Here is a 21,318-nt window from a genome sequence, read left to right on the forward strand (position 1 = left end):
TCTACAGGGATGGGATGCACTTAAATAGAAAGGATGCAAGAAAATTTGCTGATGCTATCGAGGCAGTGTTAGGTGGGTCGGAAAACTCCTAGCTTGGAGGGATACAAGGACTATTAGATTAACAGTAGCCACTGGCAGAGGTGAAAGTGATTCTTGCACTGCTTCTATTGGAATGAGCGGAAGCCTGAAAAACAAGATGCAGGATATTTCAGAGACTACTGGGAGTCATTGCGGTACAAGTAAACACATGGGTTGTGTTAGGGTAGCTAAGAATAGAAACAGGCGTATGTATACTTGCGTGTACACCAATGCTAGGAGTTTGGTAAATAAATTTGATGAATTTGAGGTATTGCTCAAAGCATCAAAGGCGGATATTGTTGGGATATCAGAGATGTGGTGTCACACAGATATAAGAAATGCAGAACTGGAATTTGGGGAGTACAACATCTACAGAAAGGATAGACAAGATAGGAAGGGAGGAGGGGTTATGCTATTAGCTAAGAAACACATAAAATCCCAGGAAGTGAAGCCAGTCGACATCACATCACTGGACAGTGCAGTGTCGAGTCAGTTTGGTGTGACATAAGGATTGGGAGATCAAAATTGAGAGTAGGAGTGTGCTCTAGGCCTAATGACTCTGATGAGTATAATAAGAAACTTGACAGGAAAATAGAGTGGGCCAGTAAATCAGAGAGTCTTATAATGGGGGATTTTAATTTCCCAGATATTGACTGGAATTTGTGGGTTGGTCACTCACACACTAGCAAGGCTTTTGTGGATTTATTGGATGATTGTTTTCTTCATCAGCATGTTAGGGAGGCAGCTAGAGGGAATAATACTCTTGATTTGATTATCAGTAGTGATTCTTCATGCATTAAGAATCTGCAGATAGAGGAACCACTAGGTGGCAGTGATCACAGTGTGTTGAAGTGGGATTTACTCAAAGAGGTAACTACCATCAGGAGTAAAGGGAAGGGTTATTGCTTTCGTAAAGGCGACTACGGTGGTCTGAGACAGTATTTAAACTCTATACAGTGGGACCAACTGATGATGTTACCAATAGAAAATTCGAAATGGGAAGCATTCAAAGAATTTATCTTGGAGGCTACTAGGCTTTACATACCAACTAAGAAATATTGTTCAAGGTTTAGGCCTAAATGGATGTCAGATGAACTAATGAGACATATGCCAGAGAAGAAAAATGCATGGGATACATGTAAATTAACAATTGACACAGAAGCCTATGATAGATACAAGTTGATCTGTAACCAAGTTACAAAGGAGGTTAGGCAGGCAAAGGCAGATTACGAGAAATCTTTGGCAAGGGATGCAAAGAAAAACAGCAAAGAGTTCTTTACTTATGTAAACTCTAGAAGGAAGGGGATGAATCAGATTGGTCCACTTGATATCGATGGTTCAACTGTTGATGATCCTGCTCAGGTAGCTAACAAACTAAATGAATATTTTGCATCGACATTCACACATGAGGAGTTAATCAGCGAGGGGAATGCCAGAAGTGTATTCAACTCTTGCAGTAAGCAAGATAATCTTGTAATAACTGAGAGTAAAGTGCAGGAGAAATTGTTGAAGATAAACACAAGAAAGGCACCTGGGGTGGATGGGATCTATCCAGTTATATTAAAGGAGGCAGCAAAGGAAGTAAGCAAATCCTTAGCCATAATTATGAGAGCTTCCTTGGACTCAGGGGAGGTACCCATAGACTGGAGATGTGCAAATGTGACCCCAATTCACAAAGGAGGATCAAAGGAGGATCTAGACAAGACTTTAGTTATAGCTCAGACACAGCGTTGTTTTGTTAAGGGGAAGTCTTTCCTGACCAATTTGATTGGATACTATGATGCAGTCACAAAAGAAATGGATGCAGGGAATAACTTTGATATTATATACTTGGATCTTAGAAAGGCTTTTGATACTGTTGCACATGGAAGACTGCTGCACAAATTGGAGCAGTGTGGCATTGGAGGCAAATTGCTGCTATGGATAAAGGGGTAGTTGAGGGTGAGAAGACAGAGAGTGGTAATCGATGGACACTGCTCATCGTGGACTAATGTTATTAGTGGAGTTCCTCAGGGTTCAGTGTTGGGTCCATTATTGTTTTCTGTATTTATAAATAATATTGATGATGGTATATCAAGTTTATGTCCAAGTTTGCAAACGTTACGAAGGTTGCAGGGTTGTTAAGGACACTAATGACAGTACGTTGCTGCAACAGGATCTAGAAAAGTTGAGCAGATGGGCTGAGAGGTGGCAAATGAAGTTTAACATTGACAAATGTAAAGTACTACATATGGGAAACAGCAACCCCAGAGCAACATATCAACTCTGTGGTACTACACTGACAATGGTAGAGAATGAAAAGTACCTGGGGGTAATTGTGCAGGCGGATATGAAGTTCTCTGAGCAGTGCAGATGGGCTGCAAGAGTAGCTCATGGTGTCTTGTCAATGATATACAGGAATTTTTCTAGCAGGGATAAGGAGATTATTCCCTTGTATAAGGCAGTGGTCAGACCACACCTTGAGTACTGTATACAGGCCTGGAGGCCTCATTTCAAGAAGGATGTAGAGCTGCTAGAACGAGTACAGAGAGGGGCAACAAGATTAGTGAATGAACAAAGGGTTGCTCTTACGAAGAAAGGCTTAAGTTTTGCAAATTACAGTGTCTGGAGACTAGGCACCGGCAAGGTGATCTGATAGAGGTGCATAAAGCCTTGAATGGTTTGAGCATGCTGAATGCTGATGGGATTCTTCCTCTTGCTCAGAATAATCACCTGAGGGGGCATAAATTCAAATTGAGGAAAGACAGATGTAGGATAGACGTGCGGAAATTTGCCTTTAGCCAGTGGGTAGTTGGTTGGTGGAACAGACTTCGATCCTTTGTTGTGGAAGTTGATAGCCTAAATAAATTTAACGCTCAGCTGGACAGGTATTTCGAACGAACGGAGGGGTGAAGTGGAAGTCATAAGCTTGCTTTCTTGCATCATATGCCTCTGCTGATGCTAATTAAACATTACATCGGTCTGTATAACAGTAGGTAAGATAAGGAATTTGAACAGTGTTTAAAATATAATACTATACAATAAAAGCTTTCGAAGAGAGCCCTAAGGCCAAATGAATTTAATAAGAGTGTGTTAAGCTTAATAAAAGCATTCAAAGTTACCCTTTAGTCCAGTAAAGAAGATGTAAGACAAGATTTTAGCATAAGAATTTAGAATAAAGGTATTCAGTATAAAAGTATACCTGGTGAGCCATGAGGCCAAAAGACAGATAGCCTGAATTGGTTTAATGTGCTGTACCCTATAAATAAGCAAATAATTAACATATCATTCAATGTAACCTGATATCAGTAATTTGCCTCATAATCATCATTTTATTTTATTTTGCTTGCCTTTATTTTATTATTAATTATTTCTGTTCTGAATTTTTATTGATTTACAACAAAAGAATCTTTTTTTCTTTGTTTTTTTTCCATAAATTATGAACTGTACTGTGTTAGCCCAAATTGTAAATACAGTTATAGATTTTTGCTTTAAGAAAAATATGAAAGTTTTAAAAAAATGACAAAAAGATTCAATAAAGGGGAAAATGTACATCCTGTACATTTTCCCCTTTTTTGAATAAATCATATGGCCACCTCCCCTTGTGTGCCACTTTACAGGATCCCAGCAACATTTCACAAAAAGTGATTATGAATTTTGTATCTGAAGTTACTTTTTTATATATTTTGTTAAGCAAATAAAAAAAAATGCTCAAATTGAAGAAAACATACAAAAAACAAACTGGAAACATGCCTCATTTTATCATGATTTTAAGCTCTTCCACGTATACAGTCCATTCCGGTTAATTGGGACACATCGGGACTAGTGCATTTTGGCCCGATTAAGCGGCTGCCCCAATTATCCGAAGTTTCTCGTAAATAGTTAAAAATACAATGTACTCCCCCCCCTTTACAATTGGTTCACTGTTCAATCAAATCACGTTACGATGGAATCACCATTGTAAAGTACCGTTCACTATACGATGTATAATAAGCGCCAGTCATTGTGATCACGTTTGTGAATTGAATTTTAATTCTATTAAACAGCGATTCTAATTAGCAAAAATAGGAGGAATATTATCCACATGCTATAAAATTAAAGATTAAGCACAAATTTACCCTTTATTACCTTACCAATTAAAAAATTAAATGATATGTGAAATTCAGAAGAATATACGATATAATCGGAAGAATTAATACGTACTGTAATATGTACATACTAACTAAACTAGTTGACATTTCTGTTCACTGTCATTTGTGGGTGGGGTTTAAAATTTAAAACAGTAAAAAGATAAGCAATCAATAACAAAGAACACCGCACACACAAATTGCAAGTAACACGATATGCGCAAGTGAGAACGGAGTAACAAATTACGAAACTTTAAAAATAGGAATGAAGAGAAGATTATGAAAATTATTTTTTTATATGATTGAAGATTTCATGGGAGTGTAAACACATTTTACCATAACCAACAGAATTCCAGCTGTCGGTATTATCGCAAATTCAATAAGATCGAGTTTACTATCAGTTTGACAGATTTCACTAACACAAAAGCCCAATAAACATGTGACCGCTAATTGTTTTTATTGTTTTATGGTTGTGACCTCCAGAAATCCGACCTAACTATGTGGTACGGTCGGAGACAATCGTAGGGTAATCTCCAGTGCTGTGGTCTCCTGCCCCGATTAAACGGCATTTTGTCCCAATTAAGCGAAGTAAACCCTGGCTATTTTCTCGATTGGTTTCTGTTTTTTAAGATTTGCCCCAAATAAACGGCTGCCCCGATTAACCGGTGGCCCAAATAACCGGAATCCACTGTATATACATAAACAGTCCATCAGCAAAAAAAAAAAGCTTCAGAATTAGTAATTGAATTCAACTTGTGCTAATTTTGTTATATTTTTGATTACACTAAATGTTGTACTGAATTATCATTTTAATGTGAGGGAAAAAGTTTTAAGGATTAAAAGCAAAAATTGGCATATAAAAGTGCAGCAAAGTGTGGCAGAATTTATTTGAACAAGATGTTAGCAGACATTCATTGGTTGTCACTATGGAAGGTGCTATGCACTTGGATCCTATTAGTGGGACAAATTTTTGGCCCATCCAAGGAGCTCTTACCATTAGTCACTTCATAATATAATGCAGATCCAAAATACACTTGACAGCAAAGAAGAACATATCCCCCCCCAATGAAGTGCAACCTAATGTGCTAAGGTGACTAGCTATTGTTTGACCAGGATCTACCCATTATAGGGTACTTAATAGTTTATTGTTGGTATTGATTTTATATTTTAAAATATAAATATCGCTGTCTAATATGTTACATTTTTTTTGCATTACATGCTTATTACATTTCTTTATGCAGTAAACTTTCTATATAGCATTATAAAAGACTCAACCCCCCACCAGCCCTTTTGAGAGCTAATTGCTTTTTTTGGCACCTCCATAGTTTTTTTTTTTTTTTTTTTTTACATTCTGTTGAAAATATTTTATTATACCTTGGGTATTATAAACACAATAAATGTAAATGTAGTATTAACATAATGTATATCAATACTATATTATGATAATTATAATAATGCTGTCAGTAATGAAATTACTTGATGCTATGTTGAACATGCTTACAAAAAAGACTGACTAGACACTGAGTTGTAAAGGTCAGCACTTCTACCTTCAGAGCTTTAAGTTAAATACTGTATGATAATTGATATGTATGGTAAAAAAGGTAAACTGCAGCCATTGTCAACCCACTTCAGGATGGAAGCCTCCTCAACAATTCATGCTGAGGGAAATGGACCATAATCTGCCACGCTGGTCCAGTGCGGGTTGGCAGATCGACCGTATTTAGTAGTTAGGGGCTTGAACCCCAGTCTGCTCAAAGAGGGCGCCTCCTTAGCCAGGTGGGAAGGAGCAGCAGTGCGTAGCATACGCTTCTTGATTAGACCGGGGTTCGAGCCCATCACCACCAAATACGGAGGATGCGGAAAGGTCAGTGAATGACCACCGCATATCCCGGAGCAATATGGCCTTAGTTGCTAATGCTCCTAACAAACAAACAACAAACAACAACAAACTCAAAGAGCATGTGCTACTGCACTCCCACTCCTGACCACTCGGCTACGGGGGCCTTTGATATGTATGATTAGTATTAAATGTCATCGGCACCATAAATTCCTAGAGTTTAGTCTCTATCATCCCTTTTCCAAAAACGAAAGGAGCGAAGATAAATCCAACTTTATTCTACCTTGGGACCTTTAAAAAGCAATAAGTGAGAAAGCATTTTAAAGAGTGATACAGATATTAAAAAGTGCATGACAGGTTAGGGAACTAACGATGAGTCCCAAAGGAAAAGTGTTAAAAGCAGCAGAGTGTCATAACAGGAGCTTACCACGTATTTTTTTCCTCCTTACGTATATATATATATATATATATATATACAGGATATGCAATATGTATTGCCAAGGATATTAAAAATGGTAAATGTTGTGTATGGTAAGCTTGCCATTTCTCTCTCATATATTGTTTAATTTCTTCATTATATACTTTGCTTTGAAATCTATGATATCTTTGACATTTTGTGTTCATAAGTGTAAAATTATTGCCCATATATTTATTATTTATTGTATTTGTGTGCTATTTTGCTTGCATAAATCATACTATAAAAGGAGCACTCAATCAGTGGGCGTCAAGGAAGAATTTTCATCGCACAGCCGGTAATAGTAGACTTCAGCAGTCTTGTGATGGAGTACATCAGGAGGTAAAGCATTTAATAAATATTAAGTGTGTAATATTAATATATAATCTCACAAGATTAAGAATAATATAGCTAATAACATTTAACTTCTCTCTCTGTGTGTAATTGAAATTAAAAATTTGATAATGGGCGACACTAATCGGATATCATATACAATATTAGCATTGCTATCAGATAATAATAAAATCTTAAAACATGTACCTAAAGTCAAGGACATTAGGAAGTATTACAAATTATAAGCTCCACTTCAAGCAGTAATTTTACAATTTGAAATTCTACACAAAGAAATTTAAAATAAATATATTTTGTAAAATTTTAGACCATAGAAGAGATACTTTCTCACTTAAAGAAGACTAGTCTTGTATAATCAGCCAGAAATAAAACAAAGATTAACTGTTAGACTTGAGTCTCAAAGAAGAATAATTGGATTAATCAAATTTTTGTGTTCACCCATTTTCACTAATAAAGTTTGCAGTTCAAAGGGATCTCTAAATTAGTTGAAATGATTTAAATTATTTCAAAACTATTATATATTTTCCAGTGATCTAAACCTTACAGCAACAAGAGAAAGTTCAATAATTTCATTATCCAGTAAGAAATATTCACCCTCATAAACATGTGATTTCATTCTTTATTCATCCCTTCTAACCACAGGTCAAGTTTTTTGATGAATGTGTTAACTTTCATCCCAAAGAAAAATTTTTGGTTTCTCACCTTTTGGAGGAAAATTCAAAATGTATAAATTAGAGGAGATCCAATCATATTTGGTTAGGGGCTAAAATAAATGAAAATGCTGAAGATCAAAGGTGGCATGGGCAACACCATTATTTACCACTGATTATGCAATTTTCAAATCAGGATTTTTTTTTGAATCACTTGTTTATATTTACAGTTTAATTAATTATTTATTATTATTATTATGTTTTTTTTTTTTTGCATTTAACAGTTAAATACAAAATTCCAACACAGTTCACAGTTATTACATGATGCTGCATTATTACATGGTTTTTGTAATATTATTAAATATTGAGCAAAAACATCATAAGAAAGCAATAAGAGAGAGAGAGAGAGAGAGAGAGAGAGAGAGAGAGAGAAGAAATATTACTAAAAATGGAAATTTTTAAAAGTCACTGTGAAATTTGACACTACTTTTCACAAAGAAGTTATTCTATGTCAGTGGTGTAATAACTTCTAGTGGATTCATAAAATGGCCATTGGTGATACAGAACCCTGTCAGACATGTGCAAGATACAGAATGTTTCACCACGCTTAACATTTTTCATCCTTGAAAACACTTGCTCACAGAAATATGTACTGTTGACAAGACACAAGTGTGTATATTTAGTAAAGTTAACTAAAGCCATAAGACATTGATATATTGTCTGTGATTGTGTATAGTCTTTAGTCGATCTGCATGTTTGCTGGACAAAAACCCAAGTTTCCAGGAGATAAAACCATGCCACAGCATGGGAGGAGATATTAAAATTCCTACCATCAAGATTTGAACCAGTCCTTTCCACACCATATGGAAGGCCTCAGTCATACTAAAGTTAGCTAAAGCTTGGTGAATTGGATTTGTGTTCAGTTTCATGAAAGTTTGAATTCCAGTTTGAACTTCAGCATTTTGCCCCACAGCTTAATTATTGTTAGAATAATAAACATCTTCCCCAAATTCTGTTCCCAGAACATTCAGCATTTTTTGAAACTGCTCAAGACCTTTAGATCAGGTGAAATTGACTACCTTGATAACAACAGGCATAACACTTGAAACCTTCAATAACTCATCACTGAGATTTTGGTGGAAGAATTAATAATATCTCATTGGTGAGTAGTTTCCAACTCTTGCTACATTATCTTTGATCATCTTCACTAAACCTTATGTTCCCACCATAGCAGGAGCTACAATAAGACTCACACATGATATGTTGCTGAAGTTCAAGCCCAATCAAATTGAATGTGGTGTTTCATACCCTCATAAAAATTACTGGATTTGGTTGTGTCCTTCGGGATAGGGTATTATTATTATTTTAACAGCCCCCTCCCCAAGAGTGTACTGATATCTGTGCATGTCTGTTTTTTGTATGAATATCCAAAACATGAAAGGCATTATAACCTATAGTGCTCAGTACCAAGTATGGGGTGAAGACCAAGAAGACAGAAGGTACTTAGTAGATTTTAATTTATGTAGATTGCAGTTTTCAGGATCTTACATGTGAAGAAAGATTGTTCCAAAAAATATCATTATAATAGGAATGAACGAGGAGGTATAGGAAGAGCTGTTTCTACAAGTTTGGAGTTGAATAGTGAGTGGCACTGGCTCGTAGCACGTTTGGACTGGTTTGGAGAAAATATAATTATAGATGCCATATATAAAAATGGCATGCAGCAGAAACTGAACACTAATGAGACAGATACTGAAGGCACTTTGTAAGAGATGGGTCATTAACCCAACTGCCCTCTTTTTGAATGGAATCAAGAAGCTTGAAAAAGGTTTTGGGGATACCATACCAGATGTAGGAGCAATACTCCATGATAGGGCACATTTGATATTTGTATGTAGATGTTTAGAAAAAAGAAATTCTGAGAACAAAAAAGAAAACCCAGTTTTTTCTGATTCAGAAGAAGCAGTATTTGTGATATGCTTATTCCAAGAAAGATTAGAAGTCAGGGTAATCCCTAATAGAGATATGCGATGTTGTATAGAAATCTGAGTATCATGTTTAGTAGACATTTTTTTGTAATAAAACAGGACTGAGTTTTAAAAGGATTGTAGTTAACTATGTTTCATTACTCCATTGGAGAATTACCTGGAGATCAGTATTTGAGGTATTGATGATGGATATTCCAGAATTTAAAACTGTAAAAGGTGGAATATAGTGTGCTTTCATCAGGGAGCTGGGTAATATTAGTAGGGTATATTTTAATGCATACATGCCCCCCCCCCACTTCTGAATGCATCATGAATAGTCAAACTAATAGAACACACTTATCTGAAAAAAGATTTAACACTCTCAAAAACTTCTTCGTTCATTTCATAAATATATGTGATCTCACTTCCAATCTCAATGAAGTCCATTTCCACCTACAGTCTTAGCCCCACTTACTTTTACTAGGGAATCTCAATTATCGTTTGCTTCAACTACTACTACTCATCTGAATTTTCCTAATTATTTGCTTTACGATTCCTTTTACTTAAAAGGCAGTAATTGTACATATATTGTTCTAATAGTCATGTTAGAGACTTCCTAATTTGGAATATTCTCTTTTTGATCTCCTCTGGCTTAAAATATCTCTACCCCGTTCCATAAGATTCTCCTGTTGCATTCATCTGTTCTACCATTTCCACTAATCACTGAACTTTTTGACGTCCTTTCTTTAAAACTCAACTTTCTCCAATCTGACTTTCCTAACTGAGATAATTTTTCTTGATGATTTTAATGTTCACACTTCCAGTTGGCTTTAGTTTTCCAGTTGCACAGAACCAGCTGGATAAGATGTTGAGGCTTTTGCAGTTACTAGTGACCTCAACTCAGCTTGTTTATTCACCTACCAGAATACCAGACAATCATAACCACACACCCAAGAGTCTTGATCTATTTCTTACAAAAAATTCTACGAAGCAACAGTCAATGTTAGTGGTCCTGCAGCACCTCAAATGACAACTTGGTTATGGTCTCTTCTCCAATGGAGCTTGCCCCCCTCAGCCTCATTTTGTTTGGCATTAGAGGAATGCAAAATGGGATGCTGATGTGCAACAGTTCTGTTCTTTTCCTTTTTGGATTACTGTCAAATTGTGTCAGTGAAACACGTCGTTTGGGAAACAGAGGTTTAGATAAGGGTTGAGATTTTAGGGTAGAGTGCAGAATGAACGATTTCTTCCCTATAAGAATAAGGTAATTGACATTAGGATCAGAGCATTTAAAATATTAATCCAACCAAGGAAAATAAGTATAGAAATCGTATGCAGAGCCCCATTTTGCATTCTTATAATGACAAACAATACAAGGCCATATTGTATTGTACGGTAAGAATTGCCGAGAGAGAGAGCTTGAAGAGACCATCAGCAAGTTGTGATTGGAAGTGTCTGGAAGGCCAATAACATTAAATGTGTACTTTGAAGGGTTGTTTTTGAGAAAAAAATATCAAGTGTTGGGGTGTGATTAGGATTGTCTGGTATTCTGATAGGTAAATGAACAAACTGTGTGAAATCATTAGTAACTGCAGAAGCCTCTGCATTTCAACCAGCTGGGAAGCCAACTGGAGTTGTGAACATTAAAATCACCAAGGAAAATTGCATCAATGTTAGGAAAATTAGATTGGAGAGAGTTGAGTTGAAAAGAAAAGAAGCCAAACAATTCCATGTTATTAGTGTAGTTGGGAGAATGATAAAAGCAATAGATGAATTTGACAGAATGGGGCAGAGAGATTTTAACCAGAGAAAATTCCAAGATAGGAAATAACTGACAAAGAATATCAGAGTGGTCATATGCACAAGTACTGTCTTTGAAGTGAAAGTACAGTGAAACTTCCCTTTAACGGACAGCCATGGGGAACGAAAATGTGTCCGTTAGAGAGAAGTGTCCGCTAACAAGAAGTCTGAGGGAGAAAAAAAAAAAAAAGAAAGAAAGAAAAATCGTTAAACGTTTAATGTAAAATTAAATTAAAATATATACAGATTTTGAACAATATTTTTGTAAATAATACACAATTACATACACAAGATATAAAGTAAAATTGTTAAACGTTTAATGTAAAATTAAATTAAATTATATACAGATTTTGCACAATATTTTTGTAAATAATATACATACAATTGTGCTATGCATATTGTGACTTTATCTTAAGAAAAATACATACAGTAATCACTTATTTTCTTCTGCACCTTCTTCCGGCTGATAATTTTGTTTTCAACATTTGTTTGGAGTGAAGAAACCATCGAAAGTCCTGCAGTATCTTCTTCAGCAGCGAAAAACATTTTTAAACGATTGATTTGTATGAGCGCTTCTTCTATTTTCATCGGTGGTTCGTCGTTAATATGTTTCTTCGACAGAATGACCTCCTTCCATTTCTTCATCTTCATGAGGAACTTCTAGAAAAATATCGATGATAATGTCGTTGATATCTAGAGCACCATCTTCAGTAGTGAGGTTCGAGTCTATATCTTTGTAGCCAGGGTCACTTGTAGCTGAAGTATCGTACATTATCAATAGATGTTGAAATTCTTGTTCTTCTTGGTGCTCCACATTGCTGTTCACAACTTCAATTTTTGCGTTTGAGAAGCCAGACTTTACAAAACAGTTCACGACAGTTTGTTTTCTAATTGCGTTTACTGAAGAGGAAATCCATTGAATCACATCTAGGATGCTGATTTTCTTTGCAAGGTCACTCGCACATGTTACATCGTTCATGTTTGCAATGAGATGTCTTAAAACACGTTTTCTGTAGTGAAGTTTAAAATTTTTTATTATCCCTTGATCCAAGGGCTGACACTCCGCAGATGTGTTTGGTGGCAGAAAAACGATTTGAATGTTGGACAATTCAATGTGCGGGTGAGATGCAGCATTATCCATGAAAAGAATAATTTTTCTGTTTTGACGAATCATGTTTTGGTTAAAGTGACTTATCCATTCGCTCATGATATCTCGTGTCATCCACGCTTTTTTATTAGACTTCCAGTCAACATTCAAAAGATTCAACTTTATGCCCTTGAAACGAGGATTTTGTGGTTTTCCTATAACAAGAGGTTGTTCAAAGTCTCCCAGCATATTTGTACACAATAGTACAGTCAAGCGTTCCTTAGAAATTTTTCCGCCCTGGCACTTTTGGTTTTTTAGACTCATTGTTTTTTCAGGAAGAGCTTTAAAAAACAACCCTGTTTCGTCACAGTTGTAAATATCCTTAGCTTCAAAATCACGACATAAATCTTCCAATTTGATGGTCCACTCTGTTACAACCCCAGTATCAACAGATCCACCTTCACCACTTACGGTTTTCCAAGAAATTTTATGCCGAGTTTTGAACTTGTCTAGCCATCCCACAGAAGCTTTGAACTCATTTACTCCCATAGATTTCGCAACCTCCAAAGCCTTTTCCCTAATAATAGGCCCATTAATGGGAATTTTTTTAGCACGTGCGCGACAAATTTGAAGTCCAACAATTTTCGGGAATGATTTTTGAACCTGATCATTTCCGTGTTGCCAAAATTGTTTGAGCAGTTCATTTTTTTTCTTTAGGATGTCGCTTACCTGCGTCTTCCCGATTTTGAATTTTGCAGCGAGATTGCGAACACTATTTGTTTGCCGATCATACACATTAATGAATTCGACTTTATCTTTTAAAGTTAAATGTTTACGAGAAGACATTGTGCACTTCACACGACACTGAACAAAACTGAAACTGAAAAGACGAAAGGCCGACCAAATTCCCCCCCCCCCTGCACACACCGAATTCATCAGAAGTTTTACACGTGCCTTAAAATTCTTGAAAAAGGGTTTAGAACCGCGACGTAAACCTTGATAAAATTCAGAGAATTGGAAATAGAAAATAAACACACGATTTAGGCAATACGTGGAAGAAAAGTTCCTCGAAAAAGGGCCGTGAGCTCGCCTGCTGTCCGTTATGGGGAGATCAAATTAAGTGCTAATCTAAACGAAACAGTGCAGTTTGCCTGTCCGCGTCCGTTACAGAGAATGTCCGCTAGACAAGCTGAAAACACGTTAAAACCAATGGAGGTGAGTTGGGGAATTTGAAAATGTCCGTTGTAGAGAGATGTCCGTTAACGAGAGGTGTCCGTTAGAAGTTTCACTGTACTCATAGAGGGAATAGTTGGAGCAACTCAAACGAGTAATAGTCAAGGCAACTGTTAATTAGGACTCTGTCAAAAAAGAGTGAGGACTGGCAGATTGTAGGTAGAAATGGATATCGCTGAGACCACATATATTTATATTTGTGTATAGCTGTCAACTCCAGATTTACAAGAATGAATCCTTATGTTTTTTTTATTGGATTTGATCCGTCTCCATGTAACTATTACAATATACAGGTAACCTTCGTAACACGGTAGTTAGGTTCCTATAAAATGTCGTGTTGTGCGAAATCGTATTATATGGGACTAAGAAACAGTACAAAAAGGGGGGGGGTTACATTCCAAAAGCTAACAAAAGTACACTATTTCATTAACAAAATGTTAAAAAAAAACTAACAAAAATACTCCATTCCAGATTTTGTGTATCTTCTGCCCTCTTTAAAAAAAATCAGTAATCTGGGTTCTTTTTGTGAATTTCATCGTATGGAACTAAGCATTTTTGAAGCTCCCTTTTGAACTTTAGGCTCCTTTCATTCAAGAATCTGTATTCAAAAAATTAGATTCTAATTGCTTGGCTAACTTTATGCCTTCCTATATGCTTTTTAGTGTAACATTTGGAAGTTTAGAATTTTCATCTGCGCTATCAACCTCTGAATTGAATTGGTTTTACCTCCAGTGCCATTTCCACCAAATCCACTTCGCCAGCCTCTTTTTCTACCAGTAATTCTTGAATGTCTTCAGTAATCATACCTTTTTTATTTTTTTAGGAGCATAGGCGACTAAGGTCATGTTATTCTGTGTATATTGTCTATAAATTGCGTGTGTCCTGAGGTCGATTTTCTGTTTTGCTGGATGCGAGTTTGTGGAAGGAAAAAACCATGCTAATTTCGCCTGAGCCTGACTAACTCAGCCACATTGTGAAAAAGACCCATAAAAATACCTCCCATCATCGACGGGTTTCAAATTCACTTTTCCACTTGGTGTGGGGGAGGAGGGCGATTCTGTGAACTGTGCTACCCACGAGGGCTTCAGTAGTCATATCATAAAACCTTCCCCTCCTACTGATGTAGAAAGTTCCACTATCGCACCGATTCCATTTTCTTCAAACTCAACCATATTTCCTGAATGAACTACTCTGGCCATACATATTTCCATACACATTTAACATTGACGGTTTTACTTCTTTCAGCGATAAAGCTGATTCTGATACAGTCCACAATTGAGAAATGTTTCCATGCCTCCATTACTTCAATAGATTCAGAATCAGTTTTTTCCAAAGTCCATTGTAACGATTTTCTGATGTAATGAGTTTTAAAGGTGGATATAATGCCTTGATTTAATGGCTGAATAAAAGAAGTTGTATTACCCTAGTACAGCTGTGGTGGTAGGAACATAACTTCAACGTTTGGATGGCCTGATGTGCTATCCAATAATAATAAAACTTTGAAATCTAGATTTTTCCAAAAGTTCAATAGCACAGAACCTAACACAGGGATTTTCCAACAAAATAAAATACAGATATTTCTCAGTAAATTTTTTTTTGACTAGCGAGTCAACAGCGGATTCAAAAAGAGTGGAAATGTTGAATCCAACATAATACAGGGTTTTCCCCACACAAAAACTCAAAAATACCCTATTATGCAAGGTTTATTGAAATTCTCTAACTGTGTTAGAGCAAAACCCTGTTATATAAGTACCATGTTGGTGTGAGGATTGCCGCAATTTATCAATCACGTTAGAGCGAAACCGTGTTGTAGAAGTACCGTGTTATATGGGGGTTGCTTGTAGTTACTAATAAAGAGTTTCTCCATCAGTTTGTAAAAACTCTCCTTTTCTCCATTTTTTTTGTGCAACAAAAAAATGAAACAATGTTAAAATTGGTTTTTTTTTTTTTTTTTTTTTTGCAAATTTCTGCATATTTTTCTTAACAAATTGGCCTCGTGCTGTGGTAGTCTAGATTGCAAAACAGAAACGCAGAATAAGTTCTGTTATGTGCAGTCATTTTATCATCCTTGTGTAGTGCAAAGCTAATTAACAATACCTTTCAGTAAGATGTCAAAGAAATACTATATGAAATTTTGAAAGACAAGGTTTTTCCACATATTGTAAAATCTGAAAAAGGTAACACATTTGCCTTTTGTACTTGTATGTAGATGTAATTTTTCAATTTCAAATAGTGGAAAATGCAGTGTAATCAGACAAAATTGCAAAGAAATTAGCATAATAACAGCATGTAGTGTAATAGAAAGAAGTGCAAAAATAGATGTTGCATTTTAATGGTGATGATGTCGTACATGATGAATGTTCATTTGCATCTTTATGTCATTGAATGTAATATTCCTTTGACTTGTACTGATCATAAAAGCTCATTGTTGAGAAATGTTTCTTAATAGTGAAATAGCAAAAAAAATATGATTATGGATGAAAAAAACAGGCATTATTAAGGGAAATTGCACAGATAGAAAAATGAGAGTAGTTGATGGCTGTGAAAATTGGACCATTTTCAATTTCTGCAATGACAGAAATCAGACAAAAGCTATCCCATTGTGGTGACCTTTTGTAATTTTAAAAAAAAATTTTTTTTCAAATTGGAAGCACCTTTCTTCCAGTATTGTGAAGGTAACTCTACTGGGTACAACACTAAAGATCTGCCAATCAAGCTGAAAACGTATAGGATTGCTTCAAAAAACTGTGTAGCACTTACCGTTGATAATGCGGCACCTGTTATGGTAGTCTTGCTACTTCAGTTTTAAGGTCTAATATGTAGACCTAAAACTGAAGTATCAAAAGTATTAAGAGGAAATTGGGTACTTGGTGGTAATAGGCTGCCCTTGTCATCTTATTAAATTTCAGAAAGGGAATTGCTTTATTGCATGCTTTATTGTGAAAGTTGATGAATACTTGTAAATTTACTGCTATCTAGAAAGATAAGTTTAATCAGTTTTCAGTTGGTGCATGCCACTGAAGTACAAAGAGATTTTGAAGCGTGTATTTATGTGTAGTCTGTCTTCGGTTAAATATGTAATTAGATTGGTAAAACAGTGGCGAACCAACTTTATTTCTTTTAAATATTATGTAAAAGTTTGAAAATCCAAACACAGCTCTTCAATCCAATGTACCTCACATCACATTTACTGAGGTTATTATTCCTAGATATATATTGAAGATTATGTGCAAATTTGTTTTTCCAACAGTTTTCAAATCTTCCACTCTCAATTTTACAAATTAATTACCATAGCAGACTAAACCAGATGGAATGATTCTGACTTTCAGGCATTTTTATTGCAAAGGTCATGAAGAGTCTAAAACAAGAGAAGCTCAGTGAGTAAGTACTTCATAGCACCATGATACTACATAATTCACAAGTTCCCATTAAAAAATTGTTTTATAAAATGCCGAGGTAGCACAAATTTCATCAATTGACAGTGCATCATTTTGAAATTTGAAAATTTTTGTGGACTAGTTTCCAGTACTTCTTGTTGTCATTAAAGATTAAAAAAATAGACAAAGCAGTAGATATTTTTTGCAGCATCAGTTGTGTCAGTTTCAGTGTGAGAACCTACTAAACTATTTTGAAGGGTTGTTGTACAGTGGTTCTTGTTGGAGAACTGAGTGCACAAGGAAGTTTGAAATATAGTATTATCCCATGTTGTGCTTAGCTGTTGTTTTTGTAGGGTTTTAGGAGCATCTGTGACTAAGGCCATGTTGTTCTGTGTATATTGTCTGTAAATTGAGTATTCTGTGATTGATTTTCTGTTTGCTGAATGAAAACCTGAGTTTCTTGGGGAGGAACCATGGTACCCTTTCCTGAGACTGACTAACTCGGCCACATTGTGAAAAGGGCTCATAGCAGTGTTGAGTGTAAATGAATATTCAGCCAGGTTAGAAAAACAAAAACTGAGTTCAGATCTTGTCTTTCGGGTGAAGCTTTGCAAATGCTCCTGCCAAACAAGTCTATACAGCAGGGCCGTTGTTATAAATAACTTTGACTCTCGACATTTCTGAAGAGGACAAATTCTGCAACAGTATCTTTTCTTGAAGCAATCAAAGTCATTTGAAGTCTAATAGAATTTTAGTGTAGTCTAAATAAATAAGAATTGAAGTCTAATAGAATTTTAAACAGAAATCTACAGACAGAAGTCTTAAGTAGTTTAATGTTTAAAAACATACTATGCTGGTAAACAAGCCTCTGGCTGTATTTTAGTATAAACATGTATACCACAGTGACATTTAATTTGTCTTGTAGTGTGTACTTCAAAAAAATCTCCTATTTTTCTGAAAAATCTCCTTTTCCTCCTATTTTTTTGGGAAGCACTGATACTTACAAAACACTTCTTTTTTTTTTGCCCAAAAAGTAAAAAGTTGGCTGCTGTGTTTTTAAAGTGAATGTGGAAGTTTTTGAGTTTAGATCTTTTTGCAGATAAGGTTCTTTTATTTGACAATTCATGTTGCATTCAGTAGATAAATTAAAAGTGGGGTAGGTAGAACGTGATGTATGAATTAAGGAAATTTTTTTATATGACGTACATATAGGAAGAATATGCCTATCTCCTCTGCATAAACATGGCTTCAACAATGCTCCCCACATACACACTACTCATACTCTCTCCAATACACCTCCTGTAGAGTTACCAGGTTTGGTTTGGTAGACTGTAACAGCAAGCCTCCAAATACTGTTTTAGAACTGTATCCTTCTCTAAATGTAAGGAATGTTGGATCTCTTCATGAGGCTCATAATACATTAGTCAAGATACACGATGGAAAACAAGGTGGGGGGTCGCTGGAACTTTGCTCTGGAGACTAAACAGGTTTCAACACTAAGTCTCCGATAAGCAAAGTGGTGGTGTTGCACTTGACGATGAGAAGCAACTAATGCCTAGTATTGCCTGGTGACACAGAGCATCAGTATTCCTCTTATGGTGTGGGCATTGTACCTCAACCTCTGCTTATGTTTGGTTCAACCATAGTATACTAGATACAGTGTTTCATGCTTTGCTTATGGGAGGGGGAATATATCTAATGTTATTAGCCATTCCAACAATGTGAAGGTGCAGGCAGAGGATTTGGTTATCACAGAATGATTGGATTTCACCAAAATTCAGTCCACCTGACTTGCAAATGAGACCTGAACATCAGTTTCATCAGTATTTGAGACTCAAGTAGGAAGTGCTAGTGTATCATACCTGGAAGAATGTCTGTGACAACCCTGAGGGACCAAAACGTCTGTAGAAGTGTGTTCCCAGGGCCAATTTAAACATGCTGGCTGAAAAACCCAGAATAACTTACAAGAAGCCTTACTACTCTGCCTGGGGTTGGCTAACTACAGTCTCGATTGAAGACAACCTTAAAAATTGCTTCAGCCTTCGATAGAAATTGAACTCAGACCTCTCCAGACAACTGGTAGACAGTGGTAAAAAGGTAAAGTGCAGCCATTATCAACCCACTGCAGGATGGAAGCCTACTCAACAATTCATGCTGAGGGAAATGGACCATAATCTGCCACGCTGGTCCAGTGCTGGTTGGCAGATCGACCGTATTCAGCAGTCAGGGGCTTGAACCCCGGTCTACTCAAAGAGTGTGTGCTACTGCACTCCCGCTCCTGACCACTCGGCTACGGAGGACAGTGGTGTATCATCTCAACTAGCAGCCAGGGAATTAAGCTATATCAGTGACGTGACCATGGGCCACACTTTGTGAAAAAATGGAATGCAGGTTGTACGTGTCTAATTTAGCCTCCCCTCCCCCCAAAGTCGTTTAAGTAAGAAAACTTAACAAGGAAATGAACGTAAGTCTTTATAAGTAATTATTTTCTTTTACAAAATAGCGCATTTCATTTCTGAATTCATATATTAATTTGATTCTAAAAACAGCTGATTTTAGTGAACATTTTCCAGCATCTGCTGATTTCAGGGCTTACGATTGTCTCCTACCAGACCACGTAGTCCTTCCTGTCAGCCAGTAGCAACATGTAAACATGTTGGCCACGTGTTTTGTTTTTGCATCCTTCAGTTAAAAGTGATTTTTTGTGTTGTGCCTATTTGACATAAATTTATATAAAACTAATACAATTTCCATAAAAATGACCTTTTAGAGATAAATAGCTTAGTTATATAGCAAAAATTTCAACTTCTGAAGTCTTCGACAAATTACCAAAAAACTGTGTTATTGGGTTCACATTACAATAATTTCACGATTCGATGGTGTCTCTGGAATGGATTAATATCGTAAAGTGGTGGTCCACTGTGCACAGCAGCAGGTGATTTTGGCATTTCTCATGCGTGGTTCAAAACTGTTGATATATTTTCAATATACGGTATTTTTATTATTTTTTAAAGGCTTTGTGCTTATCTACGAGTTATATGTAAATCGTTTGTACATAAGTAGAGTGCCTATACATTACAATATACTGTCAGAACTCTATATAATGACCCTTCAGGGGAATGAGAAAAACGGTTATTATATTGGAAGGACGTTATATCAATCTTTCATAAAATCCCCAACAAAACAAATAAAAGCTTGAATATTTAATGCAATTCTACTAATACAATGTAGTATAATCTTATTTATAATATGTACTACAGTATTAAATTAATAGAAGAAGGAGCATGTGGAACTTCACATGTTGCATCATTCAAGGTGATAAATCCTGCATATTTGAAGCAGTTGGCAATCAATTTTTCATCAGCTTCATTCCATTCTTAAACACAAAATACATTGCCTGTAGGATGTTGATTTTGCATTGAATTTGCTTTCAAAGCAAAGCACAATTTTATTTAATAGCATTCTTCGATAGTTTTTCTTAAAAAAACTGGATTACACCTTGATTAAGTGGCTGAAGAACTGACATCACATTTGGTGCTAGTTACTTGACAGTGATTGCACGTAGGTTATTTACTTGACAGTGAGGAGTGCAGTTATCCACAAACAACAAAATTTTTCTATTCTCACTCATCCTGTGATCTAAATCTCTGATCCATTCTTAGATTTGTGATGTTATCCATGTCTCAAACCTTTAAAGCATTGAGGCTTCTGGGCTTTCCCAATGATTAAAGGAAGAAGCTTCTCTCTGCCAGTCATGTTTGCTGTTAGGAGAACAGTAATCTGTTGTTTGGCCTTTTTTTTCAGCCACTACATTTCTCACCTTTAAATGTTTTGTCCAGTAGAAAATTTTTAAAAAAAGAGTACAGTTTCATCAGAATTGAAGATGTCATTGTGGTGGTTGTATATCAGTAAAACATTTTTTAAACAATTTTCCTTCCATTCCTTTGTAACATCACTGTCTATGGCTGCACTTTTACCACACACTTTTTTTGAAATACGGCGCGAAGAGTCTTAAATTTCTGGAACCATCCACTGAACTATTAAATTCTTCAATATCCATTTGATGCGCAAATGATTGAGCCTTAGCTTTTAAAAGGTTACCATCTATGGGAACTTTTTTTGCACCCATCATTAGCCATTCCAAAATTACCTTTTAAAGATCCAGATAATTTGCCTTTTTTTGCTCAAATTCTACCCGATGTAACGGCAAATTTCTCTAAACTTAATCTTTTTCCAATCTTTCAGAATGATGAACAGAGTGTTCTTAGGAATGCGGAACTGTTTGGCAAAGTTGGTCTTAGAATGCACACTATTATTACAGTTTGCAGAATCCTAATTTTCTGTGATTAGCAAAGCTGTTTGCTTTCTTGGAGCCATA

General features: G+C 35.9%; 1 protein-coding gene across 3 annotated transcripts in view; it reads left to right on the forward strand.

Annotated features, from left to right (window-relative positions):
- The window catches only part of LOC150082125 (uncharacterized), a 645,531-nt gene that overhangs the window by 353,650 nt on the left and 270,563 nt on the right, over positions 1 to 21,318 (forward strand). For all 3 annotated transcript variants that reach the window (XM_090379113.1, XM_090379114.1, XM_090379115.1), the window contains one exon: positions 6,726 to 6,817. In XM_090379113.1, coding sequence (XP_090235239.1) covers positions 6,726 to 6,817 — 92 coding nt within the window. The remainder of the gene's footprint in view (positions 1 to 6,725; positions 6,818 to 21,318) is intronic.

The sequence above is a fragment of the Mastigoproctus giganteus genome, chromosome 8 (assembly GCF_048544385.1).
Source record: "Mastigoproctus giganteus isolate SK-2022 chromosome 8, ASM4854438v1, whole genome shotgun sequence".
Taxonomy (NCBI): domain Eukaryota; kingdom Metazoa; phylum Arthropoda; class Arachnida; order Uropygi; family Thelyphonidae; genus Mastigoproctus; species Mastigoproctus giganteus.